Raw genomic sequence first — 20,258 nt, forward strand, 5'->3', positions numbered from 1 at the left:
CAGGAGGAGGGAGGGGGATTTTGACAATGGGGCATCTATTTGACAAAGGGGTGACGCTTACATTAGAATAAATCCAACACAATTACGGTCTCCTCTTTAAAAAGAAAACTTTTCAGGTCTTTTCAAATTGGAGCTTTTGTCAGAGACAGAGCAGATACTCTACTTCGCAGAGGGAAGGCTTCCTGTGCCCAGTTTAACCATCCTGCTGTAGTTCAATGTCCTCGGAACACTTTTAGCATATACGAAATTATATATTTCATCTCACAAACAAAAGAGCAGAAATACGGCTGTTTGAAAAGGAAATCTCCACTGAGACACAGGATGAATTCAAGTCCAGCAGAAATGCACTCAAAGGAAGTTATATTAGTGTTTATTAGTTTACCAGCTAGTTTCTGATTCGTCACCCTTCAGGACAGCATGTTCACACATGCTTTGTTTGTGTCCTTGTATTTTATGAAGCTACAGTAGTGTTGGCTAGATGGACAAAAATGAACATGTCCGCTGGCTGAAATGGTGCTTTAACAAGCAACAGCTAAGCTTGTTTGACTTGAAAAGACATTTTCCAAGAAATGCTTTTGATCACAATGACCATGTAATGCACCCTCTCACAGATGAATGGAACAAATCCTTTAACTATTATATGCCCCATTAATAATGACTTACACAAACCCAATCAGGCACATGGAGCTAAAGCACACAGAGTATGTAAGACGCGGCTTCTCATTAGTCAGCCGTGTGCTCGTTCACCAGTGACCGCCGCAGCTTTCACTGGGAACAGATTGGTGGTTAGTACAACTCATCAAGCTTCATCTTCTTTCATTTTTTTGTTTCTGATACTGAAGCAGCTAATATTTGGGTCAGGAGAGACCCATGGTTATTGATAACTCCGCAGTAACTATAAGTGACCCCCTTACTGGGTGATAATACTTAATCCTTAAGAGAGGAGCGTGACAGAAATGGGTTCTTAAGGGAGAGATCAATTATTGATTGTCTATAAAACCTGCATCAGGTTCCTGTGGCTGATTGAAAACAATACCCAAACCTGTACTTATACTGGAAAACAAACCATAGCAGTGAATTTGTGGTTGAGCTAATGTATGAGCAGGAACAAAAAAGGAGATTAGCTCATATACTGCTCACATGTAATGATGGCAGCTGGAAACATCTGTTCATCCTCTCTAATAATCATCTGTCTCTAATTACATTGTTATTTATACAGATGATCCCCTTTATAGGAGGTAGTAAGTACTAAAATAAATTCTGTTTTAGTTATGTAATTATGTAGTTATGGCTATAGTTATGTAGATATGTAAATTTGCTGGTCACTTCATTAGGTACATCTTACTAGTACTGGGTTGGACCCCCTTTTGCCTCCAGAACTGCTTTAATTATTCATTGCATTAATTAAACGAGGTGCTGGAAACATTTCTCAGAGATTTTGGTCCACATTGACATGGCAGCATCACACAGTTGCTACAGATTTGTCAGATGAACATCTATGATGTGAATCTCCCGTTCCACCACATCCCAAAGGTGCTCTGTTGGATTGAGAACCAGTGACTGTGAAGACCACTTGAGCACAGTGAACGTACAGTCATGTTCAAGAAACCAGTGTGAGAAGATTTGAGCTTTGTGAAACGGCAAGTTGTCCTTCTGAAAGCAGCCATCAGTCAGCAACAGTACTTAGGTAGGCTGTGGCATTTAAATGATATGCAGAAGCGTGCCAAGAAAATATCATTACACCACCGGCAGCCTGAATTGTTTATACAAAGGTTGTATGGATCCATGCATTCATGTTTATGCCAGATGACCTGAATGTCGTAGCAGAAATCGAGACTCATCAGAGCAGGCAACATTTTTCCAGTCATTCTGTTGTCCAATTTTGGTGAGCCCGTGTAAACTGTAGCCTCAGTTTCCTGTTCTTAGCTGACAGGAGTGGCACCAGGTGTGGTCCTCTGCTGCTTCAAGGTTTGATGCGTTGTGTGTTCACAGTTGCGCTTTTGCATACCTTGGCAGTAATGAGTGGTTATTTGAGTTACTACAACTTAAAGCAGTCTGACCATTCGCCTCTGACCTCTGACATCAACAAGGTGTTTTCACCCAGGGAACTGCCGCTCATTTTCTCTTTGTCAGACAATTTTCCTACACAACCCTAGAGATAGTTGAGTAGGAAAATCCCAGCAGATGAGGAGTTTCTGAAGTACTCGAGTACCAACACCCATATTCAAAGTCACTTAATTCATGTTTCTTCCCCATTCTGATGCTCAATTTGAACTGCAGCAGGTCATCTTGACCATGTCTTGATGCTGAAATACAGTCAGCTGCTGCCATGCAATTTTCTAATTAGATATTTGCATTAATGATCAGCTGAACAGGTGTACTAATGAAATTTATACTAAGCAGCAACCTCTGGCCAATGTGGAGGTGCCAAAAACAGCAATTTCAAAACACAATTACCCCCTTCATAACCTTCATAACTGTACTGAAGTGGTTTTATTTGAATAACTTTGCTATCTGGCTTTTGCTAAAGCTTATAATGAGGTGGGTGTCACTGAACTGGACCTCTTGTCTGTGTTTGTGGCTTTTGGATCATTTTAAAGGGGAAACAGTATGACCTGCTGTGAGGTATCGCCCCTTCAAAAAGTTTGGGCTCCAGTTTTGGTGACTGGACTTTTTAGCATGCTACTGACACCAATTAGAAGATATAATACATGTAAAGTTAACTCAGCTTCCTAATAACTCAGCATGCCACCCTGTCATCTAAAAATAGATCTTTCTGGCTCCAAAAAAAAAAAAAAAAATAGAGGCTTCAAATTGTGGCACCACTGTGGCAATGTCCATCTTTTATATACAGTCTATGATTTAGTACTGGTGGAATGCTATCAGGTAACATTAGCAGGCCAGGTGAATGAGACACATCCCTAAACTGTATGGGTGCAATGTGCAGACACTCGTACCTGCTAATTAGTACTAAGTAACAAACCAATCAAATACTAGAAGTTCACTCACCCATACTGGAGCATAAACTTCATAAACAGGCCCTCTTAAGGTTATGTTGTGCATATGTTTATTAGAAGTGAGTTTTCTCTGTGTGCACAGTTGTGTTTTTGTGTGTATTCAAACCTACCAGAATGTGACCAGCGAAGCAAAGGAGCAGGATCAAAGCCAATAGCAGGAATGCCATCCCAAAGGAGATCCCGAGCACGGCCGTTCTGCAACACACACATTACTTTAACTCTCTTGGCACCTCCTGACTTTCTACAGGGCCATTCAGGGCAATAAATATCACAAAGCCTCTAATGTATTCTACCTCAGACCTGCTGTCCATTTACACTAAGGCAGCATAACTGTGGATTCTACAGTAACTTCAGAATGAGGTTTGATCATGCATCAGTTTTTCAGTGGAATAACACAATACAGCTCATTTAAGGATGCCTGCCATAAAACAGGTGATGTCATATCTAAATGTGCGAAGTGATGCTGCAACAAACAGAGCGAATATAAAGAGAGAGAGAGAGAGAGAGAGAGACGGGTGAATTAGAAAATCAATGGCCTCTCAGATGCCGAATTACACTTTTGGCTCCCAGAAGCAGTAAATTAGCATGACCGTGAATTTCTCTCCTCGCCATTAAAGAGACGCCACACTTTGATTCACATGATCTATAATCACTAGCAGACACGGTGCCCTTTCATCTCGATCGGCTTTTTAACATTCCGCCTCTTGCTCCCTCTGCCTCTTTCATTTCAGCGCCGTCCTGTTGATGAGATAGCTGGCGTCAAATGGCTTTTTCACATCAGCCCGCTGTCACAGCTGGAGTTCGCCGATGCTATGGGGAGTGTGCGGTGCAAATCCTGTAAGAGTGGCGCAGACTTACTTGGGCAAGACAAGGACCTGCACTATGAATATACAGGAGAATATGAGGCAGGCGCAGGTGATGTAGTACTTGAAGGCAGGTAATGTGGTAGATCTGTACTGTAGAGAGAAGATAAAGATCATGAGACTGTGTAACAAAAAAAAAAAGCACAAAAAATCTGAGTCAAAATGAACACTGAGCATGTCTAATGAACAAATGCACTGGACTGATACAGCTGGAAAGGAGCAAGTATGAAGAAAAATGATTGAGTGCACTTCATAAGACGACATTTACCATGTAATTGTTCTCAATTTAGAGTGTAACTTTCAGTAACCACCAACTCTTCTGGTTCCTAATGATACTCAAAGAGCATGGAAATGTAGGGCACCAGTGTCCTATAAGCCTTATATAGCTACCATAACAACTTCTTTTCCACTGATACCCACACAGTTCCATTGATTTGTTTCTCCCAGTGAGCAATGCCGGCTGGTGTTTTGTATGCATTCGCCTACCTCTTTCTCCAGGGCTTTGTTGTGAAAGAACAATGAGATCCTCTGGATGTCCTCAGACTTCAGCCACTGTCTGGAGACACAAGTGAGACAAAGTCCAGAAGTCATTCCCCAGATGACTAATGGTGGCTGTATTCACAGTGAGAGATAAAACTGGCCAGCAAAGAAAAACTATATTGCACGTCACAATGTACCAACAGCTATGTATAGACCAACAATGGCACAGAGTCAGACTGGCACACCTGTCTCTCGACAAGCTCGCTGATAAACATTTAAAAGTATATGTTGTCTTAAAATTGAACTTATTCTGGTACCGAACAGCAACTCGTGGGGTTGAAAAATGAAGCCAAGAGGCTGGCCACTTGAGTCTGGCTCCAAAAGCTGATCAGTCCCCATAGATGCCCATGTTAAAATGTTCAGCTTCAAATGTACTGTTGGGTTGTGATTTTATTAGAGATGGCTTTTTGATTTCCTGGAATGAGCAGGTTCCAATGCAGGCTATTTATTAGACATATTGGTTACACAAAACACAGACAGTAACAGAATTAAGACTAGAATGCACACAAAAAGGGAGAGGAAAAGACAGAAAAGAGAACCAAAGAGAGAGAAAGATGCAGAGACAGGAAGAGAAGAGGAACAGAGAGACAAAGAGCGGGTGCATCATTTTATAACCTGAAGAAAGTAACTGCCCACTTGCCTTTGACCCCTCTCCATTTGCATAAAGTGTCACCCCCCTGAAACTTGAACCCCAACCAATCACTTTTTTGGGCTCTACTAACCAGCTCCTTTCCACGTGGTTAAAAACACACGTCACCAGAGTGCCCAGTGGTTTACAACAGCTCTGGCAGATGTCATAATGATGGATCTTCTTCCAACTAAAACCTCTGCTATAAAAACACCTTTGGACAGTTCCCACTTAGCTAAAGTTTATACCCACACTAATTCATATTACACAAACACAGGTGGGTCTACAGAACCAAACCTCAAGGGGCACATGGTCATAAAGTAATCTGAATGATATCATAAAGGTGATACCATTTCATATGAACCAAAAGTGCCCAGATGAGACCGAGGCCCTAAACATAAATGAGACTGAATATAACAGGCCTCAGTTTTATCCTACTAATCTAGAGTAGACAGTGTGCATTAATACACCACTATAATTATCAATAAATGATATAGAAATAATTGTGAATACCAATATCAGAGCAATAAGTAATTCCCAACAGTACAGTGGCTTTTGTTTTATAACTCATCCATTTTGATATTACTGAGGCTAGAAGTTAGGGCCGTGGCTGCTTTGGGTGTGGCTCACTTCCTTTATTTAAGTAGAGATGAAGACACGCACAGTCCAAAAAGTGAAAAACTGGGCGCCGGACCCTGAACACTGGATGCCCTTCTTGACACAACTGTCCTGGGCAAGAGGTGACTGGCACTAGGAGTACACTAGCTCAGGACCCCCCGAGGCTGGATTTGTGTCTCCTTTCAGTCTTAATGGGGATGTGTTAACCGCTACACAATGGTATTATACAGTGGTTAACATATGGTATCACGCTCATCCTTTTTATATAGAACTTTTCTAGTCTTATGAACCACTCCGAGCCACTTTCACCCCCTGCGCACACATTTATACAGAGCTGGAGAAAATACTGACGACAGAGTTCATTTTTTAAGAATGACTGTCTAAGGACACTTTGCACTCAACCAACTCCACTTCTTGAGCCTGATCACCTCTTATGCAGTATGTTATACCTCTCACGAGGGGTCTTTATAGCCTTATGTTTTGTGCTTGTTTGCATCTCTCAGCGCTTGAAATGACACCCACGAGGTGCTTCCTTTTCTTATAAATGCAGTGCTTTACTTTAGGTTTCATTGCCGAGTGCTGTAATCTCCCCTTTTTCCTTCATTTTTTATTACTTAAAATATGCATCAACACATTAAAGAATGCATCATCATATCTATAAAACATGACTAAATAAATAGACCTCGGGCTGCATTTGTCACTATTGCTCTAAATTCGGGCTCTGATGAAGTTCTTTGGATGTAGACATTTCAGACTTTATCAGAAGGGACTTTCCTGATCTGTGAGTATGAAGTGTGAAGCAGAACTCGACACAATGCTTGCTTACTTTTGTGAGTTAATGCCATCAATGGTGCGAATCATTCGTTCATTGAGTTCTTCTTCAAACCTCCTCCTCTGAGATTTGGACCTGGGGTTGAAGTGAATAGTGGACAGAATTGACATGGATGCAGAATAAAAGTGCTTCTGTATGATTTGTATCAACTGTTTGCATATATTACATGCGTCATAATCATAAATGCATCTTTGCCTCTGGCTAACCTTTCTCGTCTCATCTGGAAGTGGTACTGCCCCATTGGAACGTCCTGAAAGGAGAATCAGACCGGAAATTATTCAGACTTTAAGTGGAATATATCTTAACACTCAGCAATGTGAACATTTGTGTTTATGTCTGAGAAAGAACACTCACAGTGGTGTTGATTTGGCCATTGTCTGTGGTCATGCTGTCTCGATGGTGGAGATTGGCAAAGGGTTTGGCAGCTCCCCAGGACTCCAGGTACCGGGTCATCCTGACAGATGCTCTCATCTTCCCGCCGTCCAGTGAGGGCCGAGAGCGTACGCCTAGCAGCGGGCTATGCCTCTCGGTCTGGGAAAACCAATCAGGAACAGGGGAAAACAAACATTATGTACCCATTTGTTAGAAGATCTTCTGAAGATCTAATGAAAGAAGTCTCTAGAAATGAATCTATGGTAGAACAGGACCAGCAGGGTGGTCCTGGTCAGTTTGATCAGTGATGCAGCACAATCAACAGCCTGTCAGCAAAGATGGCTGCTGTGCCATTTTACTGCAAATATCCAATATTGGCATCCAGCCTGGAAAAAAAAATATTTGTGTACCCTTAACAGTACAGTCTTCAAAATTGAAAACGAGAACATTCAAAAGTCCAATAATAGATGCAAAAACTAACAAGAAAAGGACAGCTGGCTGTGATCCATCAGTTGTGATGGTGTAAGCCAGACTTTGACACATGAAATGTGCTCAGTCCGGGTGGGTGTAAAGTGAAAAGGACTGGGTGCTTTGAGAACAGTGGTCATTTGACAGCTCTTGGTGTCTGTGACTTGCCTGTCAATATTTTGAGCTACTTAAAACACTTTCAGTCAAGAATAATGCGTCTCTCTCTCTCTCTATTTTTATTTTAATTTTTTTTATTTTGGGATGAGTGCTTTTTTTCTGACAAACAGCACTCCACTTTAGTGCCGCCCGAAACACTGACAATCTAGGAGGATGACAAGTACCTCAACTCTGGTGGTTTATTTTAATTGCCCACAAAGACAGGTATTGTGAGTGGCCAAACATGCGCACACACGCCTGTGAGGACCGGCACAGACGCGGTCCACGACGGTTGTGTTCATTTCCTGAGGGTGTACCCAAACAGCTCTGACAGTGACAATCAATGAAAGTGACAGCGGCGATGACACCTCTCGTGATCGATGCTCCTCGTTTGGCCTTGATCCATTTTAAGGCTCCTTGAACATGACAGAGACCCGCAGCCTTTTCACAATATCTGATAGGAAATCAAAAAGCCATCTCTAATAAATAATAAGGGCTACAGAGTGGCATCTTGAGAGACACTCTTATAAGATCATAACACTATATTTGTAAGAAGATAAGTACCACGGTGTAAACACCCAGAGACTTGGGTTAGGTCTAAAACTGCTGTTTTAGTAATTACTGTAGAGCTGCATGGAGCAAAAGTAATTTAGAACTCTCTCCTCAAGTGCTGCTACTCTGCTTTTATAAATAGGATACAGGAGGGAAAAAAAGAAAACACTTCCATAGAAAGTGTGTGTATGTGTGTATATATATATATATATAAACATGATGAGTGCCAGTCTCTCATGACATGTACTAATCTACTGCAGAGGGTGCTGGTGAACATTTACACTGATGCCTATGAACCCATTACATATTTTTTTATATTTCTGCATGAATATAAAACCTGAACCTGCAGGTTTATGGTCAGAACTTTGACTCAGTCACGCCAAAACATCAACTGTCTTTGGTGGGCCAGCGTGTGTCCTGAGAGCTGTTTTCTTGCTGTTTCTTACTGTTGCTGTTTGAGCCGGTTTCTGCTGGGATTCTGTTCACACATTGACATTATGATATCGGGTATGATCATTTAAAGTTAGGTGCTCCATCAGTGAAGTTGAGCCATTCAAGCTGGAATGGAATGAGAGACTCAAGCAGCTGAATGATATCGAGGATCATCACAGCAGTGACCTCACCAGCAAGCCGGCTGGTAGGAAAACATGAGGAAGGACTGGGGCTACTCACTTCCTGTTTGAGGAAGTGAATAATAAAAGAGCTTTAAAAAGATTTTCCAATTATAGATATGTAATAGTCAGTAATAATCACCTGGGCAACCAGAGCCTGGAAAGTTCACTAGTGACTGACTCCTAGCTTCAAAGCCGCGTGAATCATGCCCTGTGTGGCCGCAGCTTTACAGTGGCAAATTTAAGGAAAACACAAAGTCTATTTCAACATGAAGTGAGAATAATGGACACAAAGCTAGTTGCATTAAAATGTCTGAAATCACTGTCGTGTGCATAAAAACTGTGGATGTGGGATATAAAAAAATGTGGATGTGTGATGTAGTTTTAAAGTAAAAAAAACAATTCAACATTTTACACTTTATATTTATATATTCACGAAAACTATGTACATTTGGGTTTTTCAGGCTTGTAGCCCAAGTCACCAGGCAACAGACATCTGAATGCTGTGTCAGTTGCTAATGAATGCAGACCGCAGAGGCTTGACTGAGCTAGTCTTGGTCAGGCAGCTCAGATTAGTTCTGAGCTGAGTTACTGAAGTGTGAGCAGTTAATGATGAAGAGAAATGCTTTAGGAATTTAAGTGCAGACATTTACTCTCTGCTGCTCAGCATGACTCTCCGTATGAGCCGTCAGGAGCCTCATGAGCACTGTGTAAATACTGACAGGCAGAGTGCATGCTCCATAAATGAAAGTACAGCAGTTGAGATTCCAGACTGTACCAGCTTCAACCCCAGCTGTTACGCAGCTTGGAAATTCACTAGATTTTTATCAAACTTGAAGATGTCAGCAGATAAAGATGTAGTCATCTGTTTCTGATGCTCATGGATGACGAGCACAAGAAAACATGCTTTCGGTTTTTGGTGAACTTTCTTTCAATTCACTAGACATGTGAGCGGCCTTCAGTAAAAATAAGACATTGTTTTTCTCATGCAGAAATGTGAGCACTCTGCTGCTGTTAGGGAATTAGCACTCTGAGAACAGGACAGTGTGTTTGGGTGATGGTGGTTTGGGAAAGCCAAAGAGTCTTGGTAAAGAAGAAAGAATACATATGAAAAAACAAAAGCAGATTTGATGACATGAGAAACACAAAAACCTGAATTTCTTTTGATAGCACATGCCAATGCTGCACTGAGAACTGAGGCCTGACCAGGCAGTGAGTACAGGATGCCTGGAGCAGGAAGAAGGAAAGTCTTCCTGCTGATATTTAGGGGAGTGGGTGCATCATAGCCAAGTTATGTGGGGGATTAGGAAGGAAGAGGACTGTTAAGCACTGATTTTCATTTGCCAAGCTAAAAACACTCAGCACAGACTGAATGCCAGCAGCATATTCTATATAGAGATAGTCTCAGCAGACAGTTAACAGAGGAGAGAGATCTCTTAAATGCCCTTAATCAACCCTCTATGTCCTGTTTTGACAGGAGGAGCCGCACAGTGTCACAATCCACTTGCAAGGCCTCAAGCTCTGAGACTGACCCAGCACGTACTCAAATGTTGTCATTTGATAACAAACTGTGGGCGCACCAGATTGTTTTCCTCTTCTTGACATAGCCAGTATTGACGAGCGGCTTGCTTTGCTCTTAGCAGGATGAAGAGGTGATGATACATTTTTGTGTGTTTATGTGTCAGCCTGACCAGCATCCAAATGATTGTAAAGCAGTGGCGCTGTCCATGGTGCTGAAAATAGATCTCCCATGTTTTTGTGTTCTGGCTCTTTAAATCTACATAAAAATATATAAAATGTAAGTAGATCCTGGGGCTGTGGCTTCAAGCTTTGATCAATAATCACTTCAAAATGTACTATCATGCATTCTCCCTGAACAATTAAATATGTGCAGTAAATACACTATATAGACAAAAGTACTGGTCCACCTACACATTACACCTATAGGAGCTGCTTCATCATATAAACCAATGCCACGAAGCTCCCGGTGCATATATTTTGTGTTGATGTTAATTCCAGAGTTACTGTGTCTGGTCATGGGGCAGCAGTCTAAGCAGAGAAGCCCACACCTCCCTCTCCCAAGTCACCTCCTCCAGCTCATCCGGGGAGACCCCAAGGCGTTCCCAGGTCAGCCGAGAGATATAATCTCTCCAGTGTGTCCAGGGCCCTGCCCAAATGGCTGCACTCGTCACCCTATCTCTAAGGAAAAGGCCAGCGACCCTTCGGAGGAAGCTCATTTCTGCCGCTTGTGTTCATGATCTCGTTCCTTTGGTCACTGCCCAAAGCTCAAAAGGCAGATTGCATGGCTAGGTGCTTGATTTCATATGCCTGTGGCAGTGGAACCAAAAACACCTGAATTCAGGGATTAACGGGTGTGGCCCAATACTTTTGTCTTTTTACTAATTTGAGAATGTAAACATAAGCTTTAATTGACTTGAAGCAGAAACTGTTTTAAATTTGAATAAACTTCAGCAGCAAAATGAATTAGATGTTAGATTCAACTCATTGTCATTGTGCGCACAAGGCACACAATGAAATGATCATTCCAGATCACTCATCCAGAGATGAGCATCTGCGGTCATGCAGCCAGAGACCGGCGCTACCGTTAGGCAATGTGGTTTAAGTGTCTTGCCCAAGAACACAACGCAGCGCAGGGACAGGGGCTCGAACCTAAAATATGATGCAATGAAAACAATAAGATTAAAATCCATCTGGTGAACTATGTTTAAAAGAAGTTCTGTAGTACATCTTACTAATAATTCAAGAAAGCTCTGTTCAGCTGTGCTTCACATATCTTGAAAATCTGATCCATCTCAAACTTAGTAAATGTAGTGCTGAGAACCTGAGTAAATGCAGTGCTGAATTTGACATAGTTTGGATGAGCAGTTCTCATATTTTGGCTAAAAGATTTTCTCTGGTACCCGTGGGGAGAGAGGGGCATGCACAGGGATGTTCTTTGTCTGTTACTCACTGACATTAATGCATTCCACAGCATTTAGTTTAACCCTATAAAGATTATAATAAACCCTAACCATAACATAAACTGAATTCTAACTTTAACCATAAACTCAAGTCTTTGCAACAGGCCTTTGGTAGGGTGTGAAAAAATGAGGTCAAACTTTTGCAAAAACTCAAACTGGTTATCATAAAGATAGATGGACATGTTTTATTTTAATTTTATATATTGTTATCTTATTGCAAACAATCTGCCCATTCTGCACAGCCACTTTTGAACACACACACACACACACACACACACACACACACACACACACACACACACACACACACACACACACACACACACACACACACACACACACACACACAGTGAGTATGTCCTTACAACTGCCTTCTTTTCAAAACAGTAACTTTATGATTGCCTGCATGTGATGCATTTAGGGTACATCTGTAAATTTTAACTACCAAGAAAGATTCACACTATATACACTGCTCCTCTGCTTTTTCCTACAGTGCTTTCTGACTGAGAATATGTGAGCATGTATAGAATCATGGTATCTGACCTTGGGGTTGATGACCAGGTAGGTGACCACTTTATGTTCTTTCAGGTAGGAATCTCTGCTCTGCCCATCTCCAGGCTCTACCTTGTACGAGCCTTTCAAATGCTCCAGTGTCACTGAAGAGATATGAACCCTCCTGGAAAAGAGTAAGTGGATGGATTAAGTGAGCGTGAGAGTGAAGAGCTTGCATCATTGCGTCTCTGACGGCTCTATTAAACATTATTTTAATCTCCAGCTTTGTAACTACTCTACCCTGTAATTCTCACTTTTCTGCTTTGTTGCCCTTGCAAACAGAGATGGAAATATGTTTTTTTTTTCAGCTGGCATATTTTTCAGATAGCTTTCAGCAAGCATAACAGGAGACAAACTATTAGCAGCCCAGTGAGACAACACTGTGGCATTGGAGAGCTTATTTTCAGAGCAGCATACACATAACCACCAGCCAATTTTCTGGAGCTTGCTACAGCACTGGGATGGCAGCCCTAATGGCCACAGAACAAATGTAGAGCTGCTTCTCAAATGAAGTAGCTATAATTGACAAAAATGCTCATAACAAGTAGAATTAGAGGAGATGGATCCCATGTCCCATGTCTCCTAATGTGACCATTTTCCAATGTAAAGCATCTCAGTAATGGAGCAGGGAAGTTATACACTAATTACAAAGTAGCTCTGCAGCAGCAGTGAGATCAAGTGAAGGATTCTTTGAAGTATTAATCTTACCCAGGCACACCTCCAGCCTCCATGTGATTGGCTAGCGTTACATCGTGTGACCACACATCGTACTGCCACTTCCGGAGGCCAATCACGCCACAAAGGACATTTCCAGAATGAACGCCAACGCGCATGTTGATGTCGACTCCAGTGGCGTCTCTGACCTTCCTGTGGGCAGTACAGAGTAGTCAAATGTGTTTATTTGCTCACTTTCTGAGAGCAAGATGAGGTTAAAGGGGACCTGTTACGCCAAATACTAGACACATATTTTTATCCCTGGACTATGGAGTAGCTTTGCATGGTTCACACTTCAGAACAATCTCTGTTTTAAACAAATCAATTTAGCTCCTCTGTCTTTAAGGATCCCCCTCCCCCTTTAAGCTAACTTATTTCTTATTGGCTGACTCTTGCAAACTAAAGTTGAACAGCAGGTGGGTGGGGCTTCTGTGCTTCACAGTCAGAGCTGTGTGACTGAGATGACCATATCAGGGCTACTGCCATCATCCGAATCCAGGAGAGAACAAATATTCAGAGAAGTCTGAGATTTTGGTTCACAGGGATTACTTGCAGATTCACTGACCTCATTATTTCACTTCGGCATTAAGAACATCCACCATTGTTAAGACTATATAAATGACAGGAAATAAGGAAAAAGCACAACAGCTCCCCTTTAATACCAATCGCAAAGTGTGCCAGTATTGCAGTTAACCTAGTTTAGCATAAGTCTGGAAGTAGGTAGAAACAGCTATCCTGGTTCTATCAGAAGGTGAAAGACATGATTATCAACCACAGACTGTATATAAAAGATGGGCATATCTTCAGATCTGCTATCAACAGTGTGTAAGTCAGGGGTCTCAAACTCCCGGCCCCGCCCCCTACTTCTTGCCCACAAATCGATGTCAAAAATATAATACAATTTGGCCCTTTAAGTTACTTTTTTGACATTTCACATCCCCCCCCAATTAGGAGGGGTTTCAAAATTTAAAATGGGCACAGAAAAAAAGCGCTCATGTTGACAGGACTTCAATAACCAGTGGGTGATGTCAAAGTATCTAAGTCCTTCTTTTATATACAGTCTATGCTATCAACAGCTCTAAAGAGTGTTTAACTTCCAAACTACTCAATGTTTCCTCTGTAACAGCGGCAAAATCCAGACACTGAAAAGCCAATATAGTGGTCTGTGAAACTGATGTGTATGTGTGTGTTCATGCATGAATGAAAGACACAGACAGAGAGCAGAAGAGGGAGGGTGCTGAGGCTAATATATTTTTTCATTTGTTTGAATATTTTATTTGTTCCGTCTGGAGGCTTATCATATTGCGTTCACACTGTGTTTACTCTAGAGTTCAAACAGAGCTGGAATCAAGTCTGGCATTCCTTCTGCTCAGTCTGTTTGACAGCTGTGTGTTTGTTTGTGTTTCCCTTTGTGTAAGAGAGGAAAAAAATTAGGGTGAAAAGAGAGGGAAAGATCTGGTATTTTACTTGATGGCCTCACACATATCCAGGCCCATCTTCACGCAGTTCCTGGCGTGGTCAGGCAGTGACTCGGGCAGACCAGACACACAGTAATAACAGTCTCCCAGGATCTTGATTCGCATGCACTCATTTTCCTTCAAAACGGAGAAAAGGAGAAGGAAGTGAATTGCACCCATCATCAAACTCTTTGCTATCCAAATCTGTCCAAAATTATTATAATCTTTATAGTTCCTCAGCTATTTTATTTCTTCCTCACCTCCATCTAACCCTCATGCACAGAGTCACATCCATCAAGCCCAAAATCATACACCCACACATAAAGCATATTAGCTTTTATTTCACATGTGGGAAGTGTAACAGCTCATCGTTGGACTGGGTTTATATAACAGCAGCTTTGTCAGACAGGAGGGCAGAGCTGCTGGACACAAAGCAAGAAGAGCCTGACTAAACTGTTGAGACCCACATAGCTGCGAACCCCTGAGACCGTGAGATACACTCTGACCAGCCCACGCACGCACGCACGGCGGTCCGGGAAAGCGAGGAAGGCCGGCAGAGGCCGCAGGACAGAGAAAAAATTTATTCCAAGGCCACGTTTCATCTCGTAGACAACACAAGACGGACCTTGTTCTCTCGTCTTGGTTACCTTCTAATTAAGCCGTTCTAATTTACTGCATTAATTTAGACTTCAGATGACATTACCCTGAAAGCACTACATGTGAACCAAGACCAACTGTTTTATGTCTTCCATTATTTCCTCATTAAACTCAAATGAATTTTTGATTAAAATGCCATTTGTTGCTTTGATTTATGGAGGCTTTTACTGCATGATGCATATGGCTGTTTCCATTTTAATCATACAGACTGTGTTTATGTACAGTAAATTAATTTGAGTGTACCTTTGCAATCTGGTCAAACTTGCCAAAGAGTTCATTCAGCATATGCACGAGTTCGCCTGGAGAGCAGTCACTGGCCAGCCTGGTGAAGCCCACAATGTCTGCGTAGAGTATGCTGTAGAAAATAAAAAGAAACAAAAAAGAACACATTTAAAACATCGTGTAAGGCGGTGCAGTACGAAAGTCTTGAGCCACCCCTCATTTCTTTATATTTACTTCTAAGGAGTCAGACAGAATTTTTTTAAAGTGGTCTTGAGCAGCAGCTCTTCGGGCTTTCAAATGTTTTAGTATCTAAAATTAATGTCCTTAAGTAATAGGAAAAAATCCAGCAAAGACCTGACACAGGACCTGAGAGGTGCATCTGATTCTTTAGTAGATTCAGCTACTGTTCACTGAAGCCTCGTCAGATATGGTCTCAGTGTCTATAAAGAAACAATTCTCAAGGAAGGGAAATGGCTCAGGTATGCCACATTACACAAGAACTTAAATGCAAATCTGTGGCAACAGGTCTGATGGAGTGATGAATCCAAATGTGAAAATTTTATTTTTAATATTTATGGAGGAAGTCAAAAGAGAGGTACAACACTTAGACTTAGACAGACTTTATTGTCATTCAAATTTACACAGTGCGCATAAGAATGAGATTTCGTTGCTATGGTTCGACATAGTCTTCAAGAAGCCTGGAGAACTATTCCTGAAGACTGCTTAAAGAAATGACAAGAAAACTACCTCAGAGAGTTCAGGCTATATTGAAGAAAAGAGGTGGTCATACCAAATATTGACTTGTATACACACTGCCTGGTAAAAAAAAGTCACCACCAAAAAAAAAAGGTCACACACTAATATTTCGTTGGACCGCTTTTAGCTTTGATTACAGCATGCATTCGCTGTGGCATTGTTTCGATAAGCTAATGTCACAAGATGTATTTCCATCCAGTGTTGCGTTAATTTTTCACCAAGATCTTGCAGTGATGATGGCAGATTCTGACTTCTGCACAAAGCCTTCTCCAACACATCCCAAAGATTATCAATGGGGTCGAGGTCTGGACTCTGGTGGCCATGTGTGAAAATGATGTCTCATGCTCCCAGAACCACTCTTTCACAATTCAAGCCCAATGAATCCTGCCATTGTCATCTTGGATACCATACTGATATTTGGTCATTTAAAAATACCATATTCCTGTATATTGACCAATTTTAATAGCTATCGACTGATAATATCAGCCCACTGGCAAATTGGTCAGCACTTCTATGGTATTGGTAATGTTGAGAGTAACAGATTGAATATTTTTAAGCTTTTTGAATTCCCAACTATAAATTGAATGAATGCAGTAGATTTTACTCTATAGATACCTTTATCAAACTGTGTGGATTTTTTCAAGCTTAAAGACGGAGATGTGGAAGATTTGATTAACAGCTGTCCCAACGCAGACAGCCATAGCCAGTCAGTATCTGACAGACCTCGCATCCACTACTTTGAGTAACCGCACTGGACTTCTCCGCCTTGTTTGTGTTGTTGGTGCCTTTTTGGAGCATTTTTAGGGGAATTATCTGACAAATAATGCAGCTTCTGTGTACTAAGGAGCCCAAGAAGTTTGTACTTCTAGTATTTTACTAGCCTGTTACTAAGCCAGCAGGTATCTGTGACTGTGCGTAGCATCTGTAAAGTTTAGAGATGAAGATATGCTCATAACTTGGCACTCGTTCAAATACGGCTCCAAAAAACCAACATGGGGGTGGTTAAGGCTTCATAATGAAAGTTAGGCAATGCAGGCAGTAATATGATTTATATATTAACAATGACTAACATTGCTAAGTTGCTACAAGACACTGGAGAACTCGTGGGATTGGAGTTCACAAACCAATAAGTGACATAACGACGGCTAAATCAGCTTTTAAGTCATGTAAGGCTGTGGCTACAGCACCTTTCTACAACCTGTACAGCTGATTCAACTTTGGAGGCTGTAGTTTCTCATCTTTGCGGCTTTTTAACAGTTAAAATGTATAAAAAACAAACAGAAAACTGCTGTATGAAGGAAAGGCGTGTATGCTTTAAAACAAACATATTCACATATTACGTTCCCAGCTAAGTCCATCACACCATGTGCCAGCTTTTACTATGTGACCATCTCCCAAAAGAGAAGCAACAATATGATCTTCAGCCAAGCCTATTACTGCAGCTGGAGAACTGATAATGGAGGCAGTAGCTGTTTGGCTCTCCACTAACTGACTAATTTAAGAGGATCCCAGCAAAACCACATTTCCAGCTGTCCCTGTTCTTTGTTCTGGAAAGATTTCCCTCTTGTCGCCCATCACTGTGAGCTAGACCACGTGAAAATTGTTATTATTGGAGAGATAATAGGCAGATCAACATGAGGACACACACATTCACACACACACCTGAGGCCTGCTTAAATGAGGCATGGTGCTGCTTTTTCTCCTGTGAAACTCCATGATGAGGGAAAACAGATTTTAGAGGACAGTCTGTGAAGAGGCTCTCATGATAAGCCTCGGTCTGTGTACTCTGCTCTGTTACTATGAACCCCCTCAGTACAGAGGAGGATGTCGTAGGGACAAGAGGACACGGGCTCCTGCTCATTGGCAAAATGACCTCAGAGGTAAAGGGGATGGCAAAAAATAAGTGGTTTGAGGAGAAGAGGCAACGAAATTAAGGGATGGGACAGAAAATGAGAAGATCGCAGTGGTATCAAGTCAGAGAGATAAACATATAAGAGAAGGTAGAGGGTCTAGGACAAAGGAGGGCGAGAGGTGAACAGCAATGAGGTAGAGGAGAGGATGGCACGGGAGCAATCAAGAGCTAAGATGAGAGCAGAAAATAACCTTTATCACACGGAGGCACAGAGAAAGGAGAGGGAACCTTACCTGACATTGGTGTGCCGCTGCACGTAGAGGTTGTGGAAGTTGTTGGTGCTCTCAGTTCGACCGAAGTTTGGTCCCTGAAGCCTCTGGATGATCTCAGCTTTCATCACTCTGGCTATGTGAGCAGGCAGTAAGGATAACAGCAAACGCTCCTGCAGACAGGGAGATGGGGAGGTACGGATGAAAGCCAGGCAAGGTAGGCAGTAATGTGGTTTATATGTTAAGAGCGAATAACAAGTTGAGGAGAATTTGCAGAACTTGTGCGATCCTTGTCTTTGTGAGTTACTATGATGTGGAAATAATCAGTTTTGTCCAAAAATCAAACATAAAGTGCAATTTAGAACACAGTCATCTGCCAAAAGTTGAACTGCTTTTATTAGACCACAAGGAGACCTAAAGGTTCACATGTGAAGTGTCGAACAAGGAGTGGTGCATAATTAAGTCTGTTCTACTCTGTTCTCTTCTGTTGTCATCCACAGCTAATATTTAACCTATTTTTACATCCCTTAATGATGGCTCATTGGAGCTAATTTTTCAGTAGTGAGCACAGGAAGCCAAAGCCAAGCACTGAAAATCTCTTCAGGCACATTTTCAAATATGCAGTGTGTCACAGGAAAGCAAGTTTTGTACATTTTTAGACTGCCTATAACTCTATACTTGGCTTTTAAATGATCATTGAGTGATTGACTGGAACATTAAGGTAAATGCATGCGCTAACCTCCAGGGGTGAAAAAAATTAAGCCAATGTGGAAGTGCAGAAATTGCAGTTCAGTCAGGGGTACTATAGTGAAACGGAGACTGATAGTAATTTTATTTTTCATGCTATGTTTCTGCTTTGGGATCTCACAGCCTTATGCAATCTACGCTTAAACATGGAAAGCCACAGGTGAGAAGAGCAGAAGTGAGACCCAGCCCAGAGCACAGAAGTTATCAGTTACAATAGATTTGAGAATAATTCAGAAAGATCATGAAAGGAGAAGATGGTGTCGAGGTGGGTTGCAAAGCGGCTTGCAGATTAGATGAATAAAACAAACAAAAAATGAACTACTGAAATGTGCAATATGTGCCAGTACTACACAGCAATAGATACCACCCGATGTTGTCATACGTCATCATAAATTACTAGATCACAAAGACTACAAATTTACTTTGACTTTTAAAAACAGTAAAGTACAATTATACATCTTAATTTAAAAAATGAGAGCCACATGAACAGATAATTGCAAATATAGTCTGGATATATTTTATTTAGTCTTTGTACCTTAATGGCATTCTAAAAAAAAAAAAAAAAAAAAAATTAAAAACAAACATTTGCCCAGATATATGTGCATGTGATTTTTGTGTAGGGTTTGTAGTTCACTTTGCATTATTGTGAGGATTTTAATTTAAAAATAGAAAAAAAGCGGTGAATTAACAACAATAATTGTTTATATCTGAGGACCAAACTGTGATAGATGAAAAATTCACTGAATTTTAAATTTTTGGCAATGATGACATAGGGGTTTTTAAAATTTTGTTGACCCTGACCACGGGCACCTGGGTAGCTCAGTGGTAGAGAAGGCAACCACATATACATGCCGTGTTGCGGCACGGGTTCGAGTCCCGGCCTGTCACCAGCTTGCCCATGTGTCTTCCCCCTGTTTCCTGTCTCCCTCTACTATCAATGAAAGCTGCTGTGGCCAAAAAAAAAAGAAAAAATGTTTGTGGGCCCTTAATGAATATTTCCACAAAGCTTTATCAATTTTGGTTCAAAACTTTTCGAGATAGGGACAATATTCGCATATTTGCATTCCATCTAAAGAATCCTTTTAAAATGTGAGCTGTGTAGCTAACACCGTGCTTGATTTTTTTCCAAATCGATCAATCCATGTAGAGTCCCATTGGGAATTTTTTATATAACTCACCCATTCAAATTGTATTACCCTCTTAACATCCACCAGATCACCTGGCTAACCACTTAGGGTTAGAGGTAGGTTAGCATCCACCTGTTTTTATCGAATTTTTAGCTGTATTCATAACTAAATGGAAATGCTTATGAAAGAAGAGTTGTATGCAAAAATGCAATGTTGAGACTTGAGTTTCTGAAAATGTGTTTCTTTAGCATGAGGCTGAAACACAAT

General features: G+C 41.3%; 1 protein-coding gene across 1 annotated transcript in view; it reads right to left on the reverse strand.

Moving 5' to 3' along the window:
* The window catches only part of adcy2b (adenylate cyclase 2b (brain)), a 65,511-nt gene that overhangs the window by 15,207 nt on the left and 30,046 nt on the right, over window positions 1–20,258 (reverse strand). Inside the window, exons 5-15 of the mRNA XM_030740871.1 lie at window positions 18,142–18,290; window positions 15,262–15,373; window positions 14,372–14,499; window positions 12,899–13,057; window positions 12,182–12,314; window positions 6,853–7,029; window positions 6,705–6,748; window positions 6,493–6,573; window positions 4,367–4,436; window positions 3,876–3,973; window positions 3,128–3,212 (exon numbers count right to left, since the gene is read on the reverse strand). Of these exons, the coding sequence (XP_030596731.1) occupies window positions 3,128–3,212; window positions 3,876–3,973; window positions 4,367–4,436; window positions 6,493–6,573; window positions 6,705–6,748; window positions 6,853–7,029; window positions 12,182–12,314; window positions 12,899–13,057; window positions 14,372–14,499; window positions 15,262–15,373; window positions 18,142–18,290 (1,236 nt within the window). The remainder of the gene's footprint in view (window positions 1–3,127; window positions 3,213–3,875; window positions 3,974–4,366; window positions 4,437–6,492; window positions 6,574–6,704; window positions 6,749–6,852; window positions 7,030–12,181; window positions 12,315–12,898; window positions 13,058–14,371; window positions 14,500–15,261; window positions 15,374–18,141; window positions 18,291–20,258) is intronic.

The sequence above is a fragment of the Archocentrus centrarchus genome, chromosome 11 (assembly GCF_007364275.1).
Source record: "Archocentrus centrarchus isolate MPI-CPG fArcCen1 chromosome 11, fArcCen1, whole genome shotgun sequence".
NCBI classification, from domain to species: domain Eukaryota; kingdom Metazoa; phylum Chordata; class Actinopteri; order Cichliformes; family Cichlidae; genus Archocentrus; species Archocentrus centrarchus.